The 25,793-nt window shown below is 50.9% G+C and overlaps 9 protein-coding genes across 9 annotated transcripts; 4 read left to right on the forward strand and 5 right to left on the reverse strand.

Moving 5' to 3' along the window:
- Positions 1-210: 210 nt before the first annotated feature.
- M431DRAFT_173840 (hypothetical protein) lies at positions 211-1,577 on the reverse strand. The gene is made up of 4 exons (XM_024913057.1): positions 1,345-1,577; positions 1,240-1,279; positions 1,080-1,175; positions 211-1,003 (listed from the first exon to the last, which is right to left on the reverse strand). Exons 1-4 carry the CDS (start codon positions 1,469-1,471, stop codon positions 226-228), a joined length of 1,041 nt encoding a protein of 346 aa, XP_024779885.1. The 5' UTR covers positions 1,472-1,577; the 3' UTR covers positions 211-225.
- A 1,321-nt stretch (positions 1,578-2,898) lies between these two features.
- M431DRAFT_488956 (hypothetical protein) lies at positions 2,899-5,370 on the forward strand (the record flags this gene model as incomplete). Its single annotated transcript, XM_024916625.1, has 3 exons — positions 2,899-2,946; positions 3,033-4,527; positions 4,592-5,370. The coding sequence occupies 3 exons, from the start codon at positions 2,899-2,901 to the stop codon at positions 5,368-5,370; spliced, it is 2,322 nt and encodes a 773-aa protein (XP_024779886.1).
- A 504-nt stretch (positions 5,371-5,874) lies between these two features.
- Positions 5,875-6,751, reverse strand: M431DRAFT_71879 (hypothetical protein; the record flags this gene model as incomplete). Its single annotated transcript, XM_024921960.1, has 3 exons — positions 5,875-6,105; positions 6,217-6,545; positions 6,613-6,751. The coding sequence occupies 3 exons, from the start codon at positions 6,749-6,751 to the stop codon at positions 5,875-5,877; spliced, it is 699 nt and encodes a 232-aa protein (XP_024779887.1).
- Positions 6,752-10,558: 3,807 nt separating this feature from the next.
- M431DRAFT_476731 (hypothetical protein) lies at positions 10,559-11,305 on the forward strand (the record flags this gene model as incomplete). Its single annotated transcript, XM_024915495.1, has 3 exons — positions 10,559-10,779; positions 10,801-10,928; positions 11,109-11,305. The coding sequence occupies 3 exons, from the start codon at positions 10,559-10,561 to the stop codon at positions 11,303-11,305; spliced, it is 546 nt and encodes a 181-aa protein (XP_024779888.1).
- Positions 11,306-13,035: 1,730 nt separating this feature from the next.
- Positions 13,036-14,225, forward strand: M431DRAFT_103455 (hypothetical protein). The gene is made up of 2 exons (XM_024911520.1): positions 13,036-13,382; positions 13,438-14,225. The coding sequence occupies exons 1-2, from the start codon at positions 13,058-13,060 to the stop codon at positions 14,133-14,135; spliced, it is 1,023 nt and encodes a 340-aa protein (XP_024779889.1). The 5' UTR covers positions 13,036-13,057; the 3' UTR covers positions 14,136-14,225.
- Positions 14,226-15,171: 946 nt separating this feature from the next.
- On the forward strand, positions 15,172-17,149 carry M431DRAFT_488961 (glycosyltransferase family 20 protein; the record flags this gene model as incomplete). Its single annotated transcript, XM_024916626.1, has 2 exons — positions 15,172-15,552; positions 15,608-17,149. 2 exons carry the CDS (start codon positions 15,172-15,174, stop codon positions 17,147-17,149), a joined length of 1,923 nt encoding a protein of 640 aa, XP_024779890.1.
- Positions 17,150-17,350: 201 nt separating this feature from the next.
- Positions 17,351-18,098, reverse strand: M431DRAFT_70893 (hypothetical protein; the record flags this gene model as incomplete). Its single annotated transcript, XM_024921835.1, has 2 exons — positions 17,351-17,701; positions 17,766-18,098. The coding sequence occupies 2 exons, from the start codon at positions 18,096-18,098 to the stop codon at positions 17,351-17,353; spliced, it is 684 nt and encodes a 227-aa protein (XP_024779891.1).
- A 2,577-nt stretch (positions 18,099-20,675) lies between these two features.
- On the reverse strand, positions 20,676-21,648 carry M431DRAFT_502316 (hypothetical protein). Its single transcript, XM_024918141.1, has 2 exons — positions 21,004-21,648; positions 20,676-20,940 (listed from the first exon to the last, which is right to left on the reverse strand). Exons 1-2 carry the CDS (start codon positions 21,435-21,437, stop codon positions 20,937-20,939), a joined length of 438 nt encoding a protein of 145 aa, XP_024779892.1. The 5' UTR covers positions 21,438-21,648; the 3' UTR covers positions 20,676-20,936.
- A 2,008-nt stretch (positions 21,649-23,656) lies between these two features.
- On the reverse strand, positions 23,657-25,663 carry M431DRAFT_71087 (hypothetical protein; the record flags this gene model as incomplete). The annotated part of the gene is made up of 2 exons (XM_024921857.1): positions 23,657-24,900; positions 25,000-25,663. The coding sequence occupies 2 exons, from the start codon at positions 25,661-25,663 to the stop codon at positions 23,657-23,659; spliced, it is 1,908 nt and encodes a 635-aa protein (XP_024779893.1).
- Positions 25,664-25,793: the final 130 nt, after the last annotated feature.

Genomic DNA, 25,793 nt, shown 5'->3' on the forward strand with positions numbered 1-25,793 from the left:
GAGCAGCCTTCAGCCCTTGGACGACGCAAATGCACGCCGTCGCACGTTGCCGCTGCCACCGTAGCTCTCGTCAAGGGAATTGAGTTTGGCGAGGGAGCTCTCCGTTGGAGGCACTATCACGTCGCAGCAGATCAAGTCTTCGGATTGGCCGCTACCTGGCGTGAAGCATCGGCTCGAGGTCCGTGCCGCGTCTGATAAAGAGGCGAAGCTGCGATCTGTGTCTCTCTACTCCGCAGATCGCTCCGTACCGCCTCTCCATAAGCCATAGAACCCATCGCAGTTCTTCCACATCTTGATGGTTCCGTCTTCTGAGCCTGTTGCGTAAAGCTTGCCATCGGGCGAAAAGGCGATGGACCAGATAGGTCCGTGGTGGCCCTTGTGAACATCCAGCTCCACCTCGTCGTCGTAGCTAATGACCTTGGCCCATGTTCCCGGCTCTTCTCCAACAACCACCTTGCGTCCCTTGACATCAAGGGCCACGCTGGCAATGGTGTTGGGAAGAACGATGCGCTTCAGTTCTTCCATCGCCCGGTGGCCGCCCCAGAAGTAGGCAGTCTTGCCAGCGGAAACAGCAAGAACAGGCTTTCCACCGCCAATATCCGTAACAGAGGTATACTCTGGCGACAGAGATACCATCTCGCAAGAGCGGATTTCGCCGTCCAGCACTTCTTGGTGAATGCAAGCTCGGCTGGGAAGATCGAGCCAGCGGATGGTCTTATCCGAAGCCGTGACGATGACGTTTGGATCTTGAGTCCAGCAGATGAACTTGATGGAGCCCGTGTGCACACCCTCGCCAATTTCGAATCCGGCCGAGGCAGGGATCGTGATTGGGTTCCCGCTGTTGGCGCCTGGGACGTCGGACAAGTCAAAGACGCGAAGCTTCTTCTCCATGCCGCCAGTGGCTACAAGGTCTGAATTGTCGGGTGGGTACGCAACGGCGCGGACGATGTGGTCGTGCTGCAGCGTATACAAGAGTTCGCCGGTGTGGGTGTCCCAGATCTTGCTACAACACATCATGAATGTTAGAACACGTGCAATTCCCTATACTCCACGCCCGCAGAAAAGAAAGTATCACGTACGCAGTAAAGTCGGCAGACGCGGTCGCGGCGTTGGATGCATCAGGGCTCAGCCTAGCCTGCCAGACAGCGCCTTTGTGTCCGATGAAAGTGCCGATCCTGACGCAAGAAATCAGCCTGGGTCCGTCTATGACAGCATGTCACACAAAAAGGATATATCTACCAGTCGCCCGTTACACCATCACGAAGCATGGGATTGCCATCTGCAGAATACAAAGTTAGCCCAGGTCAAACGACGTGCTTCCACCTGAGATGGGCCAATGCATACCCTTGCAAGCTGAGATCATGTAGTAGGTTTCTTCCTTCTCGAGAAGAGAGAAGCTGATGTGAGGAACTGGTCGCGAGTGACCGTGGCAGGTCAGCGGAACGTATTGTCGGGGCACCTCGGCTGCCATGATGACGATGATGACGGTGAATGATCGCGTGAATTGACGGAGAGATGAAGTAATTAGAGCGTCGGAGTCTTTGCGTCGCGAGCAGGAGCGTCAAGACGGCGAACCAAAGGTCAATCGGAAAATAAAAAGGACCGTACGAGGTGTTTCAAGTTTGAAGATGGATTTGGATTAGGGGGTCAGCGAGGCTCCAGACAAAATCGACGATCCCAGCGATGAGTGAGAGAAGCCCTGGTCGAAAAGCAAGAGAGAGAAGAAAGCAAAAAAGGTTCGCCGAGCGCACGGGGGGTATAAATCGGCCGACAAGGAGAGAAAAACGTTGGTTGGCAGCTGGCAATCGAGTCGAGTCTCAAACTGGTCATGCAAGGAGTCGAAGCAGCTCGCTGCAGGATTCGCTTGTCGAACAGCGGGCGAGACAGAGGCCAGCACACGGACAGATTGCAGCGGGCGTCAGCGTGTGAATGAATGTCGCTGTTGGAGGAGTGATGGAGTAGAGCGGAGGAGAAGAGAGAAGAGCTGGAGGCGATCACCGCAGCCCCTGATAGAGGATTCCGGGACCACAAAGATTCGGGTGCAAGACGATCTGGATGATGATTTCTGTCCGCTGCTGGGGAAGCGGGGCAGCGTATCGAGCTTTTGGGCTAGCAGGGCGAGCAGTCGCTATCGCTAATTGCGAGCCGCTGTGGCTATCGATGAGTTTTGGGCTGCGAAAGATGGATTAGGAGCACCGCCACAAATGGAGGGGTCGCTGAAGTGTGGCGCCTCGTTTGGTTCTGTTCATGATTCAAGACTTTAGACAAGAGATTGGCCATGTTATCTATGATATATTGTAATATCTAATATTTTGGAGGGATCTCTATGAATGATACGTGATGTCAGGTGTTCTATGTACAAAGATTATCACCAACAGAAGCTACTCCCTGCACAAGCAAAAACACCATTCGTTGTCCCTGTGCCTGGATGAACCACCTCGTCAAGCCCGTCTAGCGCCACAAGCCACACGCTGCTTACCAAAGCGCCAATTCGCCCCTAAAGCCCACTGGAGCTGCCCGCTAAATTACCCGCTGTGAGTGAGGCCATTGCGCCTGTGCTGATACTTGGTGGGGATCGCAGTGCAGTCACCAGCCCGAGTACGTACTGCAGCTGCCTCTCGGGGTCCCTCCAGCTGTCTTCAAGCTTCCATCGTCATCCACATCTACAAACGCCCAAACGCCTGACAAAGCAATTTAGCTACGGCTTTCTTGGCTCATCTCAAGCAGACCCATATTGCTCATACTATCGCTCTTTTTCTCCCTTGCAACAGCAATTCAACCGCTCTTTAGCCTCGTCGTTTCTCTCTCTGCCATCAGTCGCATCATCGCTCCCCTCTTCCCCAGATTGAGGTGCAACCCCCACCACCAAGGCATTGCGATCCGGAGCTTGACATTGCCATGGCCGAATTCAAGCTCTCAGCGCAGCTTCTTGGCCACGAAGCCGACGTACGAGATCCCTCAGCTCTGTTTACACTCTGTTCACATATCCATGTGCAAGTCTTGCCTTTACTGACTCCCCTCTTCTACTGCAGGTGCGCGCTGTTAGCTTCCCCTCTCCCGAATTCGCCCTTTCGGCATCAAGAGACTGTACCATCCGGATATGGCGACGAACACAGACCACGCCTCCAGCTTTTGAGGGCTCGCTTGTCAGCCGCGGCTCTGAGTACGTCAACACTGTGGCCTTCTTCCCACCAAATCAAGAGCATCAGAACGGTCTCGTCGTCTCGGGAGGCAAAGATACCATCATCGAGGTCAAGTCGCCGAGCTTATCAGCAGCTGATAATGCCGAGCGCCTTCTCATTGGACATGCGCACAACGTGTGTACACTCGATGTCTCTCCTAAAGGGACATACCTTGTCTCTGGAGGATGGGACGGTCAGGCTCGAGTTTGGAACCTGAGCAAGTGGGAGACTGAGCACATGCTTAGTGGCCACGAGGGCATGGCCGTCTGGAGTGTCGTTGCCTTTGATGAGACAACAGTGGTAACAGGATGCGCTGACAAGAGCATTCGAGTGTTTGATCTGAAGCAGTCAAGGGGCGGCGACGTCATGCCAGCAGCCACCATCTACACTCCCGATGTTGTCCGAGCGCTGTGCAAGGTTCCCAAGGGCCACCCCAGCGGTGCCGATATCGCCAGTGCAAGCAACGATGGTACTCTGCGGCTGTGGAAGCTGAACGGTCAGCAGGTCGGTGAGCTCCATGGGCATGAAAGCTTCGTGTACAGCCTGGCAAGTTTGCCATCCGGTGAACTCGTCAGCTCTGGAGAGGATCGGACCGTCAGGGTGTGGAAGGGAACCGAATGCATCCAGACCATCACGCACCCAGCCATATCTGTGTGGACAGTTGCTGTCAATCCAGAGACGGGAGACATCATTTCAGGCGCCAGTGATGGCGTTGCACGCATCTTCACTCGGCGACCAGAGGCTGTAGCAGATGAAGCCACACTGAAGGAATTCCAGGACTCAGTCAAAGCCTCGGCTATCCCGCAACAACAGCTCGGTGGCATCAACAAAGAAAAGCTGCCTGGTCCAGAGTTCCTGACGTCCAAAGCAGGCACCAAAGAGGGCCAAGTCCAGATGATCAAGGAGAGCAACGGCAACATCACTGCGCACACGTGGTCTATGGCCCAGCAGCAATGGATCAACGTTGGTACGGTAGTGGATGCTGTTGGTAGCACGGGCAAGAAGGTTGAGTACAACGGGCAGTCTTACGATTATGTCTTTGACGTCGATATTGAAGACGGAAAGCCTGCGCTCAAGCTCCCCTATAATCTCTCGGAGAACCCTTACGAGAGAGCGACCAAATTCCTCAACGATAACGAACTGCCCCTAACCTACCTAGATAACGTGGCCAATTTCATCACCGAAAACACCAAGGGTGCCACCCTCGGAAAGTCTGAACGATCCACAGGGCCCGATCCATACGGCACCGAGTCACGATATCGCCCTGGAGAGGAATCTCAGTCTCAAACGCCAAAGGTGCTACCGCAGAGGGAATACCTCAATATTTCTGCCGCAAAGTACGAAGGTGAGTAAATCGAACATTCAGTCCTAGTTTTACAGTGAGATTTCTAACGTCAGCCTTTTACTAGCCATCCTAAACAAAATTTCCAATGTTAACAAGACCATGGTCTCGTCTGGGCGAAAAGATGTGGCTCTTAATCCAGGAGAAGAGGCCACACTGCATTCATCAAAGGAAGCTCTAGACTCTTCGAAGGCTATTACAACCCCAACTCTCAACGTAATCCTCAAGATTGTCACTGAGTGGCCCTATGCTGATCGACTGGCCGGCCTTGATTTGCTTCGCTGTGTGGCTAGATACCCTATAGCCGCGCAATTCAAGGGCCCTCAAGGCCTGACCCTCTTGGACATTGCCGTGGCCTCGTCGATTCCTGACGACTTTCCACCCAATGAGAATGCCGCCATGATGGGCGCACGAACGATTGCCAACCTATTCAGCTCTGCCGACGGACGAAGCCTGGCTAGCTCTCAAGCAGACAAGGCCATTTCGTTTTTGGAACGTGTCACGGGCATCAAGGGCGGAGAGCCAATTGGCAAATTCAACCGCAATGTGCTGGTCGCTTTGACAACAGTGGCCGTCAACTACTCTGTCCTTGTCAACAAGGAGAAGCTGCTGAATCCCGAACAGCGACGACGGCTGGTCACTGTGCTTGGCACTATCCTCAAGGACCAGACCGATTCAGAGGTTCTCTATCGCGCACTAGTCGCTCTCGGCACTATCCTCTCAACTTCCAAGGATGAAGCCAAGAGCTTGGGAGTAGCGGCATGGGTTGAAGGAGCATCGAGCAAGAGTACCGAGGAACGGATCAAGGGAGTTGCGAATGAGTGCTTAAAGGTAATCCCGCGATAGACTCGTAGAAGAGACAGCGGGTGAGGGATCAGGTATAAAGAAAATCATGAATAGAAATGAAGCACGATAGGATGACATTCGGCGCATAAGCATAATATACAAAGACTTGGCAAGTGTGAGATCATATCACATTGCTCTATATATATATGGTATAGATATATATATCTATATATACACGATTCATTTATAAAACAACCACCATCTTCGAGCTCGAGTAGTCCAAGTAACGGTAATGAGATATACAGGGGGGTTAAATAAACATGGCCTCGCCCCCAATTTTCGTAAAAACGCCCAACAACGCCATGTCCTGTTCCCACGCTTGGAGAGAGGGAAGAAACAGTAAGGAAAAGGGTACCAACTCTCATCAACAGAGTGAGGATCCAGGGGTATATGTTAATTATGCGGACCGAGAAAAGGAAAAAAAGAAAGGAGAAGAAAAGAGCGAGAGATAAAAAACAGAATATCATCTGTCATATAATCTCTAGCCCCCCATTCTCTCTTTCATCACAGAGCCATCCACATCGCCCCAGCAACAAGCGGAAGCCAGCCCGCCCAGCTGTATTTTCGCAGCGACTCGGCATCGGAAGTCGTTGAGGAGACCACATCGAGGATGGGCTCCTGGGTGGTGATTGTGTAGATCTGGGCAAAGCCGAACTGCGTCGAGTTGAAGCAGTTTGTCTCGTTGACGATGGGGATGCGGGGGTCGCCTGGCTCGGCGAAGATGATGTCGACGCACTGATAAGAAGTCCAGTTAGTTTTTGAAATAGGCCATGCAGAATTGTCTTTTCCATTCCCAAAAGACAATTTTCTTGAAGTGAATAGATAGATGAGAGGGCAAAGACTTACAGAGTACAGAGCTGCGCCGTGTTGAGCCAGCTCAACGACTTGAATCGTCGCCCTATCGCCAGCAGAAACATTTGCGCCAGCAGGCAGAGGGACCTGAGGCAGGCATACGGTTCCGGGATAGGGATTGTTGGTCGGTCCTTGGAGCATAAACGGCTTGACCATGATGTTGGACATGTTTGGCGGGCCGCCGTCGGGACCATCAGTGCCGTATCCGAGGTTGATCTGGAGCTGAGCCGTCAGATGGCCGCGGAACCAGCCGGGCTGGAAGGAGACGGCACCGCCGGTGGTTGGCCAGTATGTTCGGTTTCTTGTTGTTCCTATGCCACCGCCTGATTCATGGTTAGTTTTCTTTGTGTTGTCTTATTGGGATGTGGAGCGAGGCTGGTGTTAACTGACATGGATACATCCATTGCATGCCGTAGGGAAACGTATCGTTGGTGATGAGGTTGTTGCCGCGCCATCCTGGGTATACTATGATGCTATGGGCCTCGATGAGGGCCGTCAGGGCGAGCGTGAGGAATAGTGATAGCCTCATATTGAATCGTTTATATGCGTATGTATGTGTGTGTAACTGTCTCCCGTGTATATGATGTTCTACCGGCTTGGCAGATGGCAAATCGCCGCGTCTAGAAATTGTTTTCAAATTCGCTTTGCTGGTATGCTATTCCGAAACTTTCCGTCGTATATATCGAAGAGGGAAACTCGGTAGTTGCTGTGTATGTAGATGTATACGATCAAATCGTAGATCGGCTATCAAGTCGCTTCCGATGTCGTCCGTCCTGGTTGATTTTCCTGGTCGCAGGGTTCTCCTCTCTTTCTTTTTGTGTGGGGCGACTCCAAAGGCCCGGCCTTCTCTTCTCTCTTTGATATTCGGCAGCCTCAAAAAGCCACAAATCTCGGAGCTCTTGTCCAGATAGACAGAGCGTCAAAGGATTTGTCTTGGGACAAAAGACTTGTTGTTGACGGAAGCCAAGGAGGGAGCGGGTAGAAAAGAAGATGGAAAGAAGAGGCGTGCGCAACCGGGAGGTCTTAAGAACGGTCTCTGGGGGCCAAAAGCGAACCAAGGCCCGCTCCGGCATGCACACACAACACCGCAGAGAGTGACAAAAGCGCCATTGCAGCCGCCCAAGCTATTGTCCCCCCTTCCCTCGACAAGGACAAGGGCGAGGACAGACGCCACCCGAGACGGGTCAGGCTAAGCTAGAAGGCGAAGAAAATTGTGAGTGGATGGAAAGCTGTCTTTCTGTCTCTTGTTCCCCGCTGTGATTCGCGCACAGCTTTGGCGCGGGCTGCCCCAATCAGGGAACCTGGTCCTGGCCCTCACAAGATGCCGACCCTTGCGTTGGAATACTCCGATTCACAGCTCCCATTGGCCGTTCCACAGAGGCGGGTGATGCCTGGGTCGATACGAGCAGCAGCAACCTTGGGGAGGACGGTGCTTGAGAGGGAGAGTAGCGCTTCGTTAGCAGAAAATGGTAGCTTGAGCCAAAGGGCAAAGATTTGATTTTCTTGCTTCTTCTCTCGCGTCGTTGGATTAGTCCAGGCAACGCCATGCTTATTCGGAACCATCAAAAGTCAATGTTCACGAACCGAGTAATATTCGTAATGAGGAGTTTAGTCTAAACAGCTTTTGGTAGCACAGCGCCAGGTAGTGCGGCAGTACTCCCAGATCGTAAACCACGGCGCACAGCTACTCGAATGCGACAACTCTCCTCGTTCTCCTCGTTCTTCCACGGCAAAGCTAAGGCGGGTTGCGAATCCAGCGTTGCCGGCAGGCCAATGAGCGGCCTGTGGCGTCTCGGAGGCGTCACAATGCTGATGTGAGAATCGTTCTTGGTTGGCCCACCGAGGAATTAAGCGCCTGACCCTGGTCTCGCGTGCGGTGCCTGCGGAGACGCCCCCGGCCAATCGCCATCTGGATGGAGTTGGTGCAGAAGTTGCGAGATGCAGAGCTGTAGATTGTGATGCAGGGCTCTCACGGGAGATGGGCCAATGGCAGGCCGCGAGATGGACAGACTCGACAAATTGTCTGCGTCCGTGGATCGATATTTCGCTGCGGGAAATACATAGCACGACGCCTGGAGGTGTTTGGTAGGGGACTGTGGAGGTAGGAGGTCAATGTGATTGTTGGTTCCAGCACGGGCGCATATGCACAGTCAAAGTGATGTGATGGAACGATGTCGTGGTGATTATTTCGCTCCCTTCACTTCCTCGGGACCTCGTTGCCGACCGTATCGCCGCATTTATCGACCCGTCGTTCGATTTATTGCCGCCGCTTGGTTTGGAAGCGAGCTGTCTGGAATTTGACGTGTGTCTCTTCAGGCTCATTCCGGCAAATATGCCATCTTGTGATGCCGGAGTCAAGCGTCTGACACTCCTAGCTGTTAACGGAGTAGTCCCTTGCATCCCAGAGCAACGTTCGATCGGCCGATATGCGATTTGCTAGCGGGCTTGCTCTCCGCAAACCAGCTGCTAGTAGCTGACGTTTGCCAGGCGGAAGTGGGGACTGGAGGCTGGCTGTATTTGAAGTGATTCTTGTTTGGGATTCCATGATGACTTCATCTTGTGCGGCAAGATTATCTCGGCGCTTCCGGTTCCTGTCGGGCTGGTTTGGTGGAGCGTAGAGTGTAGAGGCCGAAGTCTGAAGCAGCTCCAGCTTCCAGATTGTTGTCAGTTGGTCAAGCTTCTGGGTCCTCAGCGCCCAGCTAGAGACAAGAGCCACACACCTTATCAGCTAGGTACTCGACGAGGGTTACGTGGCCATCAAGGGTGGCCAAGGATCAAAAGCTCCCTCTTTTGGATCTGTAGATACTGTAAGCATGGCTGTTGAAAGGCAATGACAACACCTGCGACACACAATCCCTCGTTGATGGATAGGGCTACGCAGCTGTCGCGCAAATACGCTGGCATCTTAAGATGAAAGTGCAAAGCTGTGGTCTTCGCATTGATTCCGCCGTTATAATGTGACTTTTGATTTCTATTCTCCCATCACCTCAGTAAAAAAGACACCTCCAAGTCCTCCCTTTGAACCAACCCCCAATCTGACTCTACCCTTGGTCGCTCACACTTCCAACTGGATTGTCTTCCAATCAGACTCTACCCTTTTCGCTCATATCTCCAACTAGGATGAGAGTGCGGCATCCAGACGACTTGGGCCAGTCCCCATTGGAATTGAAAAGATTCAGGTTTATCCAAGCTAGGACGCCTGAACTTCCATGCGTCACTGAATGTCCGGATGGATTAAACTGTTGTGTTTCGCTGAGGGGCACTCAAAAACCGACGCACTAAACAGGCAAAGCCCGCGAAGAAAGCTGAGGTTGGTTGTGTTTGCCCAAATGCTGATGAGGACTGAGATAGTCGGCCGAGTACAGATTGTGGTGGCTGTCTATGGGGGTTGTGCGACCGTGTTAAGCAGGCGGTGGGGAAAGGAAAAGTAGAAGAGACGGAGGTGAAAGAAAAAATTGTAGAGATCTCTTCGTCTTTCTATATACCATTAGCTTCAGGAACAAATGCCAAGATACTGACGCATGGATACTCACAATGCCGCTGTCCCAAGGCATCCTTCCTCGGAATGTGGAAAACCATCTGTTGTCTCTATAGACGTTTTGCCGCTTGGCTCATCATTGTGAATCGAGGTGGTCGAGCTGTCTTCCAGTCCAAAGGGCTCACTGAAGTAACAGTCTAGCAAATTTGTTAGGCCATGCTCAATGATCTGGTGTGGGTAGAACTTACTTCTGGAGCAGGAATGAGGCACAGATATTCGCAACCAGTTTGCATTGCCAGGTCTCAGAGTTGGTTCTTACACTCTTCTGGAGCCAACCGAGGTGATGTAGCTTGGTGGTGAGCATGTTGGTCTCGTTGTGTTGTTGGTAACGTTTTCAGCTGCAAAGAGCCAAGGGCAGTGGGTGTGTTACGAGTCTAGTTCGCCAGCAGTCGGAATAGAAAAGTTGTGGCTGTGGTTGGGAAACCTGCTTCGCATGAAGGATTAGCGTCATGGATGAGAGAAGAGGAAAACAAAGAATATATACACCTGAGAATGATATCGAGGGACACAAAGAAAGGGGGCGATTCGTTGTCGCTGATGTTCTCGTTCTCCTGCCTCGTTTTGTGGGGGAAGACGACGTCGGGAGAGGAAGAAAGGAGGTGGTTTGCTGTGGTCACCGATGTTGTTGTCACCGATGTTGTTGTCACCGATGTTGTTGTCCCCCCCCCCCCCCCCGTTTTGTGGGGGGTAAACGACGTCGGGGGAGGGGGAAAAGATGCAGTGTGTTGTTGCTGATGTTGTTTTTCTCCCACCTCCCCCGGTTTGTGGGAGAGAACGACGTCGGGGGAAGTGGGAAGAATGAAAAAAGACGAAGAACAGAAGAAGAAGAAGAAGAAGAAGAAGCAAACTCATTGCTCGTGGCAGAGCAATGAGTTTGTGGAGGAAGAAATGGAAACGGGAGAGGAGAGGGGGGAGGGGAGAGGGGTGGAATGGCAGTTAGGTGAGGCGGTGAAGGGGCATTACAACGCCAATGGAAGATCCATTGAGTGCAGGAGCTCTGCAAGACTCGCCAGCTACAGGTTTGTACTCTCACAAACCAGTTCCTTCGTGGTTGAATTCGGCAGGTTATTGGGTGTGGAGGTTGATGCCTGGAATCCCCGAGCTTGCCGTCTCAGCATCTGCTCAGGGGGGGAATCCCGTTACGACACGGTACAATGCCAACCTAGAGGTGAATCTGGAGATACCTGTAGCTACTATATAGTTGCAAATATCCACAATCTGAAATCAGGCTGCGCTCTTTATAAGCTGTGGCAGCGACTTGAAATTGGAGTGGGGTATCGCAGCACACAGAAGTGTTGTCAGTAGACACCAGATGTTTGCAGCTGTAGATTCAAAATATTGTATCTAGTGACATATTCCCTCTCATTCTCTCTCAAGGCACAAGCACAGGTTGTCTTGACACACGATGTACCCCAGCAGTACAGTATGACGCATCAAGAAATCCATCACGTTGCGCCTAGGAAGCGCTCGACTCCCGACTGGGAAAGCATCCGGCCCTTGCGCGATCGAAATGACGAACATGACGAACAACAAGGCAGCAGATAAATCTCGAGATCCGTTTGTCATCAATGAACAGATGGGACCCAACTTTGGTACATTCTCGACTTGAACAAAGAAAGGAGGCGACACCCCCTCGCCATGTAGCCCAGGGGAAGGAGTCGTTCAACTACCCACTGAGGTAGGAATGTCTGTCATCATCTTCGTCTTGTCAAGATCTTTATCGAGACCGTACGTACCTAGGGGTAGTAGATACTTCCTGAGCAGCTTCAGTTACACCTTGAGGAGATGCTGTCGACTAGCCCTCATGTCTCCAGTACGAACCTGTGCAAGCAGCCGCTCTCATTACGCAGCAGCTGCGGCATGAACTCGTGGTGGCAGACCGTACACCTTCTTCTCGCTTCAATTCCAATCGCACCCAAGCTATCAGGGATAGAGACAAAGAAGCTACCTGCCTGGCTTCTGTTAGGCTGCTCCAACACGTACAAACGCCGATCAATCGCAAGCCCTTGCTGATTTGATCTCTGCTGGTTCGATCTTTGCTAACGACTGCCCTTGAATAGTCCCTCGCTCGTGCAAATATCTCCAACCGCAAGACTCAGCTACTCCTCCCGAATCTCTCCCACGACTGGGCAGAGAAAGTCCAACGGCCTTCCCCTTGCGTCCAAGCACGAGAACGTTCTACAAGCACGACTATGACGACTTCTACCTGCGAGATGATCGATCGATTCAAATGGCCATGTCGACTTCGTACAGACGCCGTCAGAACTCAGTCTAGAATGGGTCTTGCCTGGATTAGCCTAAGGGAAAGCCCCTTCAACGATCATATATGATGAATTTTCCAGCACAGTCCATCAGGAGGCCACAGCGGCAACTGCGCCCACGACAAGTCTTTGACGCATGCCAAGCCAAGGTAGATGGGGGACATCTGCTTCTTGGATGACCCGAGCTTGAATCTGTGACGATGAATTGCATCTTCGACGCTTCCTCTGCTTGATGTCTCTTCTATAACGTTATACTTTTTGCAACTATGGAGATGGCCCCATCAAAATAACAAGGCCTCCAAGATGTTGTGGCAAAACGGCAAGGGCATCACGATCAAAGACACGCAACAAGCCCCTTCCACCGCAGATAGGACTCGGAAATTCTCGACTTGTACGAGTTTGGTGTTACAACCTCCATTGCGGATGTTGTACGTACGGGTAAACGCTTATATCCGGATTCATACCTACACGACGCACCTTATTCTCCGAGAATACATGAACAGAAAGAGGGTACAGCCATCGAAGTCGTCCTGACTCGCAAGAATCAGCCCACGCGCTCCATGATAGAATACTCTGGATATCATATCGCTGCCCAATTGATTACACGTGTGTTGTTGTCAGCAAACAATGATCTACAAACGTTGTGGGCCAAGTATGGAACCATGGTCCCAGTAAGCTGAAAAGAATTGTGCTGCCTATCTCAAACTTTAGACTCAACGGCATTCTCCACCACCGTGAGCTCGGATTTCCCTTTCAGAGCGGAACCAATGCTCCGAGTTATAGTTATTTGATAATATGGCCATTTTTCTGTATTTCTCTGCGGCTGCTTACGATTACATGTACCTAGTATCGCCGCACTTGGCAAAGACCAAACACGAATGCCGCAGATCATGACGTCGCATATGCATAAGTGAAAATGGTGATAGCAATTGGCATGAAGGATATTTGAAGTCGACAATTGCCATTACAGCATCCGATATGCATCTTGCGAGCTCCTACGAATCGCCGTGAGATTTGGCGTTTAAGCAAAGCAACAATGTCTACAAGACTAATTTCTCCGTGTCTCAATTCTCTAGGTCGCTGCAGATTGCCAATTGCAGGGCTAAGAAGATGGCCAGCAGCTTCTTGCAGAGCAAGTCTTACAGCACACAAACCATCAATAGTGTCTCGTCGTAACGAGCGCTGCTATACTACAACCGGCGAGAGCGGTACCAACGTGACTGGACTACCAAAGGAGGCTTCAGTCGGTACCAAGAGATTTTCTGACTTTGATCTTGCCGGCAATGCATTTGTCGTTACAGGAGGTGCTCGAGGCTTAGGCTTGGCCCTGGCAGAGGCACTTGTTGAAGCAGGCGGCAAAGGTATCTATACACACTTCTTTTCGTGTAGAATTTAATGTGTCTGACTGTTGCACAGTTTACTGCCTTGATCGACTACCAGAGCCCGATCAAGAATGGCAAAGAGCTCAGCAGCGCGTCGTTCCTGAATGGGGTGGCACGTTGGAGTATAAACAACTGGATGTGAACAATACGACTGAACTCAACAAACTCATGGAAGAGATTGCTTCTGAGAATGGGGGGATACAAGGCGTCATTGCTGCTGCCGGTATACAGCAGCTTACCCCCGCCATAGACTACACGGAAGAAGACGTAAACAAAATGATACAAACGAACTATACAGCAGCATTTATGACTGCGCAGGCAGCGGCCAAGATGATGCTCAAGTATAAAAGCCGCGGAAGCATCTGCCTTGTGGCCAGCATGTCTGGTTCTGTGGCAAACAAGGGCCTGCTGTCCTCGGCCTACAATTCCTCAAAGGCAGCGCTGATACAGTTGGCGCGAAATCTTGCCATGGAATGGAGCTCCGTCAAAGAGAACGGCGAGGGCGGTATCCGCGTCAACTGCCTGAGCCCGGGACACATCGTTACGCCAATGGTTCTTAAAAACTTTGAAGAGGTGCCGGGCTTGAGACAGACATGGAGCCAAGAGAACATGATGGGGCGGCTGGCGGAAACGAGCGAGTTCAAGGGTGCTGGATTATTCCTCATGAGCAATGCCAGCACGTTTATGACTGGAAGCAACCTAGTTATCGACGGCGGGCATACAGCCTGGTGAAGAGCAGGATGGAAATACCCATGGCGTCGGAGTCGTTAGAATAGAGGAGTTCGAATTCATAGAGAATGCTTTGGAAAATTTCATGGGAGCTGTATATCTAGGATGTGATATGAGCGATACGTTTCAACGTCAAGGTAAAGCTTCCATCTGGCGAGCATCGAATGCTGAAGTGTTTGCGACAGAAGCCCTCCATCACGGCTTCGTCGTAATGAGGAGGATAAGGTGAGATTTGAGATTTATCTCCCGCAAACTATCTTACATTTACCTCCCGCAAATTATCCTACGCTCTTCCATCTTCCCAAACCATCTCGTGCGACAGCTACGTTGCCACTTCGTCAGATTGGTGCCAGTTGAAAGTAAAGCTACAGCAATTGACTCTGGTGGCGGCTGGATCTGAAACAGAGTAACCAACACCGGAGAGAATCGTCTTACCGCCACCGCTCGGACGCCAGATCGTGCGTTCATAACTCCGTCATTAAACAGCGGCAAGCAAATTTTTTTCTCGTCGCGAATTCTTTTCTTCGGTGCTTCCTGCATCTCCTTACTATCTCGATTGTGCTCCCGTCCTTATCTTCCTAGGGCTTGGCAGGCTACCCTGTAACACATAAACATGACTCGGGTTGACGTCAACGACATCTACTTCGGTGGAAGTGCTCCGGTAATCATCACAGCAACAAGTAACCAACACTATTCCTTCGTCCTCCAAGATTGCCACCAACTAAATTCCTCGGACTAATTAGCTATTAACATTGAAATGCGTTGTCAGAATACCCGCGTCGTCTCTGGTCGAAGCTCGAAACTATTCCTGACATAACGAAACGAAGCTTTCAGTCTGCGAAGTCGATCCCCACTCTTGTTGAGCAACAACACAGCATTTACCTTTCAGATGACTTCAAGATAACAGATATACATTCTCAAAACTTTAAATATTCTCAAGGATATTTGGTGCCCTTCGACGTTTACATGAATTCCTTTACATCTTTTACATCTACATTACACTCTTGACTTTCAGCTTTGTGTGCTACTCGCATATAAAATGTCTGGCACGCCCTACTCACAGCGCCATCTGAATAGACCGGCTGCCCAGCAACGGACGGAATCACTTCTCCCGCCACATGAATCTGAGGCCATCACCAGCATCCCAGTTACCCCAGGAATCTCTCAGGGCACATACGGCGACCCCAACGATGGGATCCCAACGTCAAGGGGGGGCCAGTCTCAATCTCAATCTGGCAGGCAAGAGTACTTCCCTCGACGACCAGCCAACAGGGCGCTTGCTCAACCGTCTACTTTGTCGCAATTTGGTGATGGGATTCTTGCTGGATCGCGGCAGGGCGAGGTTTCTTTAAGCGGGACTGTCCTCTCTGCCACATTTACTCTGCCTCAGCTGCTGCGATATCGCAAAGGAGAGAAATGGGCAAGTTTCCCAAGCCACAACAAATCCAATGGAAGACAAAATTAACATCGAACAGGAATTAGAGCACAAAAACCATTGTTCTACCCATCTAGACTCGCTCGCATATCTCTCTTCGAAAGAGAGTCCATGGGATCACACAGTCATCGCGTGGACTGGGGAAATATATCCTGTGTCAGACGATGCATCATCTTCGCACGAGCAACTCCAAGAATCCAACCCGGCGTCAACGACTACCTCGCTTGGTGGGCACTCACAAGGCAACGACGACATCGTTTCCGCAGAGACATACATTTCCCGCAACAGCAAAGCAGCCCTTGAAGAGAAGCTGTATAATGACCACATGCGGACCTTGCCAGTCTGGCTTGCAGACGACCGCGATATCACGGACGGTGGAATCAAGTTGAAGCAGCAATCGAGATGGAGACGCTATGCCGAACATGATCTCTGTGCATTGTTCCACTACAAGCAACGTCCTCCCACAGATGGTCGTCAAGCGGAGACTAGGTGGGACGACTACCACCGAATGAATAAGGCATTTGCAGATAGAATCTGCCAAGTATACAAGCCGGGCGACATGGTGGTGGTTCACGACCATTATTTGATGCTTCTGCCAGAACTCCTTCGGCAGCGTCATCCAGATATGCACATCGTCTTCTTCCTCGAGTCGCCTTTCCCATCTAGCGAGCTCATTCGATGCTTGCACCGGCGAGAACGGATATTGAACGGGATTCTTGGATCCGATCTTATCTGTTTTCAAGCCTTCCACTTTTTGCAGCACTTTGCCAACTCTTGCACCAGAATCCTTGGCTACAATGCCAACAAAGGATGGGTTGAAAGTGCTAGAGGACGAGTTCATCTGACTGTGCTCCCATCAGGAATCAATATTTCTAAGATAACAACCTTAGGTTTCTCACCCGCAGTCGACAAAATGCATGAGGAACTGCGTAAGCTATACAAAGGGAAAAAGGTCATCATCGGCTGCGACACGATGAGCCGCCTAGGAGGAGTGCACAAGAAGCTCCAGGCTTTCGAATGCTTCCTCGAACGATATCCAAGCTGGCGGCACCACGTCGTCCTGGTGCAAATCACAAGCCCGGCCACAATGGAAGACGATGACGGCGATAACATGCTCTATGCGCGCCAGGTCAACGACATGGCTAGCTCAATCAATCAGACCTACGGCTCTCTCGACTTCACCCCCGTTCAGATACACACTCAAAGACTATCGCAGGAGGATTATTTTGCTGTTTTACGACTCGGAGACATTGCCGTCAACACATGTGTGCGAGAAGGGATGAGCACGACTAGTCTGGAATATATCGCGTGCCAAACAGAGAGCCACGGGCCCCTCATCATATCGGAGTTCAGCGGAACGGCCAGTAGCTTGGAAGAGGCAATTCGAATCAATCCGTGGGACGTTGGCCAAGTGGCTGATGAGATTAACAATGCTTTGACGATGTCGCAGGAACAGCGAACTCGTATGCACAGGGCTCTATATCAGCGCGTTGTGGAGGGAAATGTTCAACTTTGCGTTAGCACCATGCTGCGACGACTGATCAAAGTGCTCAAACTTGACGAAAGCCATAACAATAGATAGAGACGGCAGCTTTTCTTGCAAAGATAGCTACAAGAAGATAGAATGAGCGTGAGATTCAAGCCATCGAGTTTTAGTGTGTACACTCTAGCAGCTCAGTTACACATAATCCAAACCGTGACAGTACAAAAACCTCCATATCATTCGCGTGAAAATACTTACACTGACCCAATACAACCGAAATACTTGACAAACAAACTATCCTTACTCAGTAGAAGGATTCGGAGACACCTTCTTTTTAGGAAACTTGCGGAAAAGGTCAGCAACATGATCGATTGGCGCAGCAAGCAATCCCATAGCAGTCTCAAACGGCGGATGTTCACCAGCGCTCGGGTGACTGCGAGTTGGCACAAAGGCCTTTGTCCAACCAAAAGACGTTGCCATTGATGCTGATTCTCCTTCGACAGTCTGGAGCTTCTCTTCTAAAGTCGGCAAGTCCCGCTCCTCCTCCTCCTTGATGTGCTCCGAGAGAGGCCCCCAGAGTTTCTGCAGCTGATTGACATAATCTGGGTCAGAAGCCTTCATGTTCTGAAAGGTTTTGAGCAACTCCTTGACCTGCATTGAGCGTCATTAGGAAGTCATCTTTACGACAGACATGTGTGGTCGGACTAAAACTTACCACGGCGTGCTCCTTTCGATCTTCCTCCGCCATGGCTTTGCCTTTCTCTCCCAAGTATTTCTCGAACGCAGGATATACCACTAGCTCTTCACCAACAGAATGGCGAGCCAGCTCCCAGGTGAATTGGTTTCCATAACGGTCTTGATGATCGTGATTTCCCGGATTGTTCACCACTTCATTGTAGTATTCTTTGAGCTCACGGTGATCTTTGATGATTGCCTCGGAGATGGTAGACATTCTGACGGCCTGTTGAATGCTTCGACTGGCAATTAAAGGAGAGAAGTATTTACTACACTGGCGCAACTGAAGAGAAACTGTGCACACACTAAACATTCTTTGTTGAAGTGTGGTATGTTTCGAGATGAAAGCATATCGAGCGGATACAAGGCTGACCCTGTTCAATGCCAGGTGTTATATAGCCAACGTCTCGTGAATCTTGAGAAAATACATGATGCCTTGTCGATTCGATGCGACGAATGAGGAGAGCTTGATTTCAAAATGCTGATGAGATCGTGACGTTATCCCATCGTAATTTTGACACTTTGTAAGACGGACGACACACGGCTTCATAACTATGACGAGTTTAATTGCTGCGTTAATCTTATATGGTCAAATACTCTCTGAGTGCTAAAAGCCACTCTTGGCGTGATTATATTAAACATTGCATTCACATACCTTTCGGACGCTTCTCTCCGTGAGATCGCGATGATCGATCAACACCGTCCCTATCTCTCCACATTATAAGCCCAATGTGGCGAGGATGTCAGTATGAGCGGTTGCGATATTGGCGGGGCATCAAAACGGGATCTAGCACGCCCCTAAATAAGAGCCAATCTCCAGCCTCAGTTCTCTTCATTTCAGAAGAAGCGTGGCTAGCCATCGAAGCTCAAGCCCAATTCTCTTTGAACGTGTAGCCGTGTCGCTTACGGCGATCTCGGCGGGTTTGCGGTCGTAATCGAGAACACTTCCCCATCGAATATAGAAAACTCCTGCTCAGAAAAAGTCAATAATTTATGACAGCTAGTCAGATGAAAGACAATGCCCAAACCTTGCTTCTACCGCAGTTAAAGGAAAGAGAGGCATAAAGTGTACGGAGCGCACAATGGAAAGACGGCCGAGTCTTCCGTAATAAGAATGCTCTCCCTAATAATAACAACATCCACCTTTTGCCTCGAGCAAAAGAATGCTGGTGAGAAAATTGCTAGGGGCGAGCAACAATGCTCAATGCCTCTGTCAAAGTTTGAATGGATGTTCAAGTTCTCTGCTTTGAGTCGCACAAGACAATTGCATTCGATATTGAAAGGCACTGGATGGGCATGTTGAAGTAGATAAGGCAGTATTTGAGTGTTGCTATCTACCTACCCTAGCAATCAACTTGTCTGCGTTCGAAGAGGAGGTAAATGGTGACTTGAGGCCTCAATAGATCCTCCAATCATGAATTTTATGGTGACGCAACTCTTGATAGTTGGTTGGACATGAGCTGGACTCAACTCCCACGTTGGTGCGCTGCCACCTTCTCCAGAGCCGCAGCTGAATCCTTTTCTCTCCCTGCGTACCCAGTTATCATCTTGGAGGCCAGGGGGAGCTCGGAGGCTTCTCTGTGTCATCGGAGCTCCCCCCTCCTATGTACCCTGCAGGCGGGCGTGAACCTTGGCCCGGCACCTCGAGGGTCCTCCGGTCAGGCGGGAAGCGTCTGGCTTCTCCCTCTCTTCCCTTCTCCCCCTCCTCTTCAACCTCCTCTTCCTCCCTCCCCCTTCCTACCTACACCCCTTTCCCCACCTCCTCCCCCCGATTAATGGCTGGAAGAGCCCAGCACCTCTGCTGGGTTCGGTGCGCCCTCGACGTCCCTTGAAAATCCGCGGGAAGGAATTTCTCATGCCAGGTTGTACTCGTGTGACGGGCCATGTGGCTGACAAGGAATGGTACGTAAAAGGCGGGTTGAACACCAGAGAGAATAAAGTTAAGATATGTATAAAGATACAAATGAAGAATAATGGGGGATAAAATGAAGTCCTTGGGTTCATTGGCCCCCCCGAAAGGGGAGCTGCGATAAATGGTGGACTCAGTTTCGGAGAAGTCGACTTTTTTCATTGGACAACTGTCCAAGGTCAGCTGGTGAACTCCTCCTGGTGTTGTTTGCCGTAGAGCCAGCATCTGACCAAGCAAAAGGCTTGGCCAGTTGAAGGCCACGTAGGACTTTACCGTGCACAAGGGGCATGGTAAAAGTCGAAAAGGTCGGCTGGTGAACTTCGTCTAGTGTTGTTTGTGGTTGAACCACCATCCGACCAAGCAAAAGATATGATCAAATGATTGGTTGTCTTGCTCTGCAGACAACAAAGGTATCGTATCCGGCAAGTTGTTTTTCTCTGAAGTTGGGCTCGAGAACGGCGCCAAAGATTCTTCAAAGTCCCACACGTCGTCATTGGCCACTTGAAGGCCGCGTAGGACTTTACCGTGCACCAGGGGGATGGTAAAGGTCGAGCAAAGGTTCTTCGAAATCCTACACGTCGTCATTGGATAATTCTCCAAGGTCAGTCGGTGAACTTCGTCTAGTGTTGTTCGTGGTCGGATGCTGGTCGCGGTCGAACCAGCATCCGACCAAGCAAAAGGCTTAGCCAGCTGCTCATCTTTGTCAACCACGGGCTGAATGTTCTCAGGAAGGATAGCGTCATTGACAACAACCGGACTGCCTTTTTCCGACACACTGAATTGTCTTGACAAGCGTCTTCTCTTTGCTCCGTGCTGTTCGGCAAAAATTGCACCAGGATAGATCCCGGGTGCGTAGGACTTTACCGTGCACAAGGGGCACGATAAGATTCGACGAGGTCGAGAAGGTGGGCTGACGAACTCCTTCTTGTGTTGTTCATGGTAGAGCCATGCTGCTGACACGGAATGGTACGTCAGAGGCGAGATGAGGGCCAGAAAGAATCAAGGCCACGTAGGACTTGTGCACGACAACGGTCGAGAGTGTCAACAGGCAAACATCATCTGGTGTTATTCGTGGTAGAATCACAGTCCGACCACAAAAAAGACTTGGCGAGCAGTTGATCTTTGCCAACAAGGATAGTTCCCGATGCCTGGTCACCAAGGAAGGATTCATTGACCCTGCAGCCCGGGCTGGCCGTGCCGCTGCCTCTCTCTCCCTCCCTGGCGCGCTCCAAGGGCCCAAAGTCATCTGCATTGATCGGTGGACAGGATTAGTCTCGCTCGATCTGCTCGGAATATCTGATCCACATACCGAAAAAGATTATGGCACTCCGAGCCCCCAGTTTCTTCTGTCCACCTCAGGTAGTGAGGCCATGCCAGAATGCACTCCACCAAGTCGGCCTCTGGGACAGTCCATGCAGCCGAGTCCCTCTTCGCACCCTTCCGCGCTTCTTCCATGGATCTCTCCTGATTCAGTTCGGGGGCCTGAAGGAGATCGTACCAGACGAGGTGCGCGTGCAGGAGGTCCCCATCAGTGAGCAAGTCATTTGGGAATTTCAGGGCGAACTTTCTCAGCTCTTGGGGGATCTCCGGCGGTGTGTCAAGGGCTTTCAGGTAGGGTATCCGAAGGCGGAAGCTGCAGATCTCGTCTGTCTTCCTTCGCAGGATCAAACTGTTACATACCTCGTCTCCCCATCGTGGGTTCCGTGGTCCTGGTTCTTGGTCAGGGAAGACCCTCTCGTCCATGTGGGTTGCTGCACATCTGGTTTGGGCGTCTGTCCTGGTGCATTGAACTGTGTTGAGGATCTCTGCATTTTAGCATGAGTGTTGGGCTTTGCGCGTAGTCTAGGTGCCATGGTTGAAGATGTCACAAAGAAACAACGACCAAATGGAAGGGGTCGGCCGCCAGAATTGGGCTCGTGGCCGCATTCCGATTTTCCGCAAAGTTCATTTGTATGCGTTTTAGCGGATGATAATAGTGATAGGGGAAGTTGGCAAAATAGATCTCTAACCCCGGATAAGGATTGGCTTCAGATGCTGCGATTGCTTCGACAGCTCCTGGTGGGGAAAGCAGTTCAACAACGAATCTCTCGGGTGGCCGTCAATGTCGCTAAAGGGATTGACAGAGCCTTCTGTGTGACCATGAGACTGGTCATGGGCTGCTTGGAGGAGTGAAGTACTGCCACGTGAAGACTCACTCTGCTGGAATGAAAGCTTGTGATCTTCTTGGCTATCATGGGATTGGCCAAGATGTTGTGTCGCCGCGGCAGCTGCCGAGCAGCAATATCCTTGCGCGAAGCCTTACCTCACTTCTTTCTCCCTCGGACATACACACAGCCAGGGCCGAATGCTGACAACGATTAGTACATTTCTGTGAAGGCTGCTTTGCATGTAGGAAGGCAGGGTGTCATACCTTTGCAATAGACACAAGGTTGTAAACCATCTGATCAGCCCAGCTGTCATGACATAGAATCTACAGCCAAATGGCCATCAAACGATGTATTGAAGCGGACCTGTTGGTCGGCAATGGTCTGAATGTGACAATGACAGTTGATGTGATAAGCCTCTGCAGTTGCCAACTAGGAACACAGCAAAATGCTGCCAGGAATGTGGATTGCGGAATGCAGCGAGCCATCGGCTGTTGGAACACACATTGTGTCTGCGAACATTCCGACCGGAGAGCATGAGTGCCAAGCACAACACAGTTGTTCTGCTTCAGGACAACAGGGTGGATGAGCGTGGTCCTCTGATGAAGAAGATAGATGCGAGTCCTAAGATCCGAAGTGCTCGTCTTGTAGGTTAGCATATGAGCTTCTGCCACTTCTCCCACTGCTTCCACTTACTGTTTGCTACCTCCGCTGCTACATCTAGAGCCGCCATCGATCCCGAACGTAGAACGAGTGATGGTCAAGAAAAGTAAAGAGAAGACAGAAGTCTTGGAAGCCAAGTAATGAAGAAGATGAATCCTCAGAAGAGACAGATGTAGAAAGAATCATCTCCCACGAGTTTGTCGAGTGGTGCAGAAGGTGTGTAGATGGAATGCGAGTCTGTAGCAAAGTGACTCCACTGGAAATGGCATCAACCGAGTTGTTGATTTGGAGAGCCACGATGTCTGTAACTAAGAGAGTTTAGTTCATGCAACAAACAGAGTTGACAGTGACACACCTGGAAAGTGAAGCTGTGAAAAGAGCAGAGCAGCGGCATAGTCTGAACCACAAGAAGAAACAGACTACTAGAGTAGAGGCCGCAGGAACAGATGAGCAGAAAACCCAAAGAAGATGAGAAGAACAAAGATGACACGGCTGTGTTGACATGGCTGAGGTTGCTAATCCTGCAGAGCAGGCGGCGTGAAGGTAGGAAGAGTGCGAGATTGTCCAACTGACAACTCAACGCTCATGGGGAACACGGTGTTGTTGTGCTGTGTGAGAGGAGAAGAGGAGAATGGCGAGGAAGAAAAAATAAAACAAGAGGAAGATGAGACGAAGAAGGGGAAAAGAAAAGAGACAGGAAGGTTCGTAGCGAGATCAGGTGCTTGTGTCTGTGCACCCTCTTTCCCTCGCCTACTAATCCTCCAGGCTACGCAATCATTATGGCCAAAAGAGAAAGCACCAGCTCTGCATTCTACCGCAAAGAGGCGGTCAGAGTGGCTCTCTTACTCTTTGTACGGCATCTACCCATTCAACGACGTCATCTCGGTGCTCACTTGCCTGGCCATTGCCCCTGATTGAGAGCAGGAGTGAAGAATCGCAAGCGAGGCTAGACTGCTCGAGACCGATCGATCGATGCTACAGGGAAACTGGGCTATCGGTGTGTTTCCAAAAGCGTACAAAGATCTGCGGACACTTTGTTGGGAGAGAAACTGCCATTGCAGGTATGGTTGTTGAGATTGAAAAGCCGAGTCTCAAGTCTAATATGGGTAACTACCAGTGTCATGCAAACACCTGCCCAGACCAATCGAGTCTACTCTATTTCTCGCCGTACCCATACAAACCTGCCTCAATTCCCTTGATCTGCAAAGCCAAAAGTCTCGAGTAGTAGCGGCATAGCGCGAGATTTCCTCCATGTACCCAGAAGCCGGGATGGCCACTCTGCTGCCAGATGCTGCGAAGCTCTCCTCCAGCGCCAATGCCCCATACATCGTTTACCTTGTCTGCAACAGCATCTCCAAGCATCACTCGAGTCTTGTCACGCATGTTGCCGTATCCTGTAGCTAGAATGATCTCGTCTGCCTCCAGTTCACTGCCATCTGCGAAACGCAAGCCGTGGGGTAGCACCTCGGAAACCTCTTGTCCAGACTTCATCTTGATCTTGCCATCGACAATGAGCTGAGAAGCGCCAACGTCGATATAGTAGCCTCCTCCCCACTGAAAGTACTTGTAGAAAAGACCGGCACCGTCTGGCCCAGTGTCTACCTTGAACCCAACGCGTAGGAGCCCTTCGAGTATGTCACGGTCATTCTCTGCCTGCCTCCTAGCAGTGGATATCTGATACGTCTTGAGAAGAGCAAGCGAGGCGCTATGGATCAACAGGTCTACATCTTCCACAGGCGGCCCGTTTTCCGAGTAGGCGGACAAAACGATGCCGGTGATGGATTCGGATTTAGTGACAAAGGTGCTTGAGCGCTGGACCATTGTCACGTCGTAGCCCTTTTCGACGAAGTCCTGGGCAATATCATGGGCTGAATTGCATGACCCGACGACTACCGTCTTCTTGCCCTTGCTGTTCTCTCGAGCACCTGGAAAGTCCGATGAATGGCAGATACGATCACCCTCGAAAGTATCCATCCCCTTGAACTGCGGCACGTACTTGAAGCCCGAATGGCCCGTCGCTTGAATAACGTGGCGTGGATGCAAGTTGTGAGTCTCAACTGAGCCATCCTCTAGATGCCGGAGCAATTTGACATCCCAGCTCCCTTTTGTAGCATCCCAACTGGCTCCTTCAATGGACGTACTGTTCCACACGTTGAGCTCCAGCAGTGTTACATAGGCTTCGAAGAACTCGGCCAGTTTGTCCTTGGGCGTAAATATGGGCCAATGGGCCGGGAATGGAAGATATGGCATGTGGTCATACCAGACCGGATCGTGGAGAACCAGTTGATGGTAGCGCTTTCTCCAGCTGTCTCCGACGCGGGCGCTTTCGTCAATAATCAGGGCTTCGACTCCCATCATTTTCAATCTGGCGGCTATCGTGAGTCCAGATTGTCCAGCACCTAGGTCGAGAATGTAAGTAAATGCTTTACCCGTAGCAAAGGTTGGTTCGGGGTTGGGAAAATAATACAACACTGAGACAGAGCGGGGAGATTCCTCACCTATGATGACAACAGCTGGATCGGCATTTTTATGCAGCTTCTCTTGCTCTCTTCGTTGAGCCCAATTCTGCCGGCCTTGCTTCGCGCCGTGCTCGACTCCATGGGGCCGTCTTTCGTTGATCGTCTCCTTGTAATCTTTGAGCTCCTGGAGGGCTGTGTAGAGTGAATAGAACTTCCAGGTTCCATTGTCGTTGATAATTCTGCCCACACCTTTTCCTGATCCGATGACTGTATCAAAGTTGAAGAAGAAAGTTATCCCAATAACCTCGCCCTCGCCATCCAGAGGTCCAATCCTGGGAGCTCGTAGCGCAGAGCTTGTATCCGGTGTACCGTTCTTTAAACGAAACCCATCTCTGGATTTAGAGCTTGTCTCCAGCAGATTGAGAATCTCCTGTGGGCCTTGTGCTGTGCGAAACTCCCATGTTAGGGCCAAGTGGTCTCGCCAAAAGCCTTGATCGACGAAGAGCTTCGAGACAGCTGCGTAGTCTGCTTTCGCGAGCGATTCGTTCAATTCCGTTACCAAGTCAGCGGTGGTCTTGTTCGCATCCAGATCTTGAGATGGAGCCAAAGCGGACTTGGGGAACACGGCTGGGGAAATGTTGATCGATCCGGGAGCAGAGCGTTCCCAGGTGGGAAGCTGTCCATGGAGTTGAGCAGAGCCCATGGCGAAGTTGCCGAGACTAGATGGTAAGTCAAAGAAAGTTCAGGTCAATTAAGATGTGAGAAACCGAAAGAAAACCGATCACTTGATTCTCAATATGTACTTGTACACGTACATGGCGATCCCATGAGGG

This window comes from Trichoderma harzianum (genome assembly GCF_003025095.1).
Source record: "Trichoderma harzianum CBS 226.95 unplaced genomic scaffold M431scaffold_1, whole genome shotgun sequence".
NCBI lineage: Eukaryota > Fungi > Ascomycota > Sordariomycetes > Hypocreales > Hypocreaceae > Trichoderma > Trichoderma harzianum.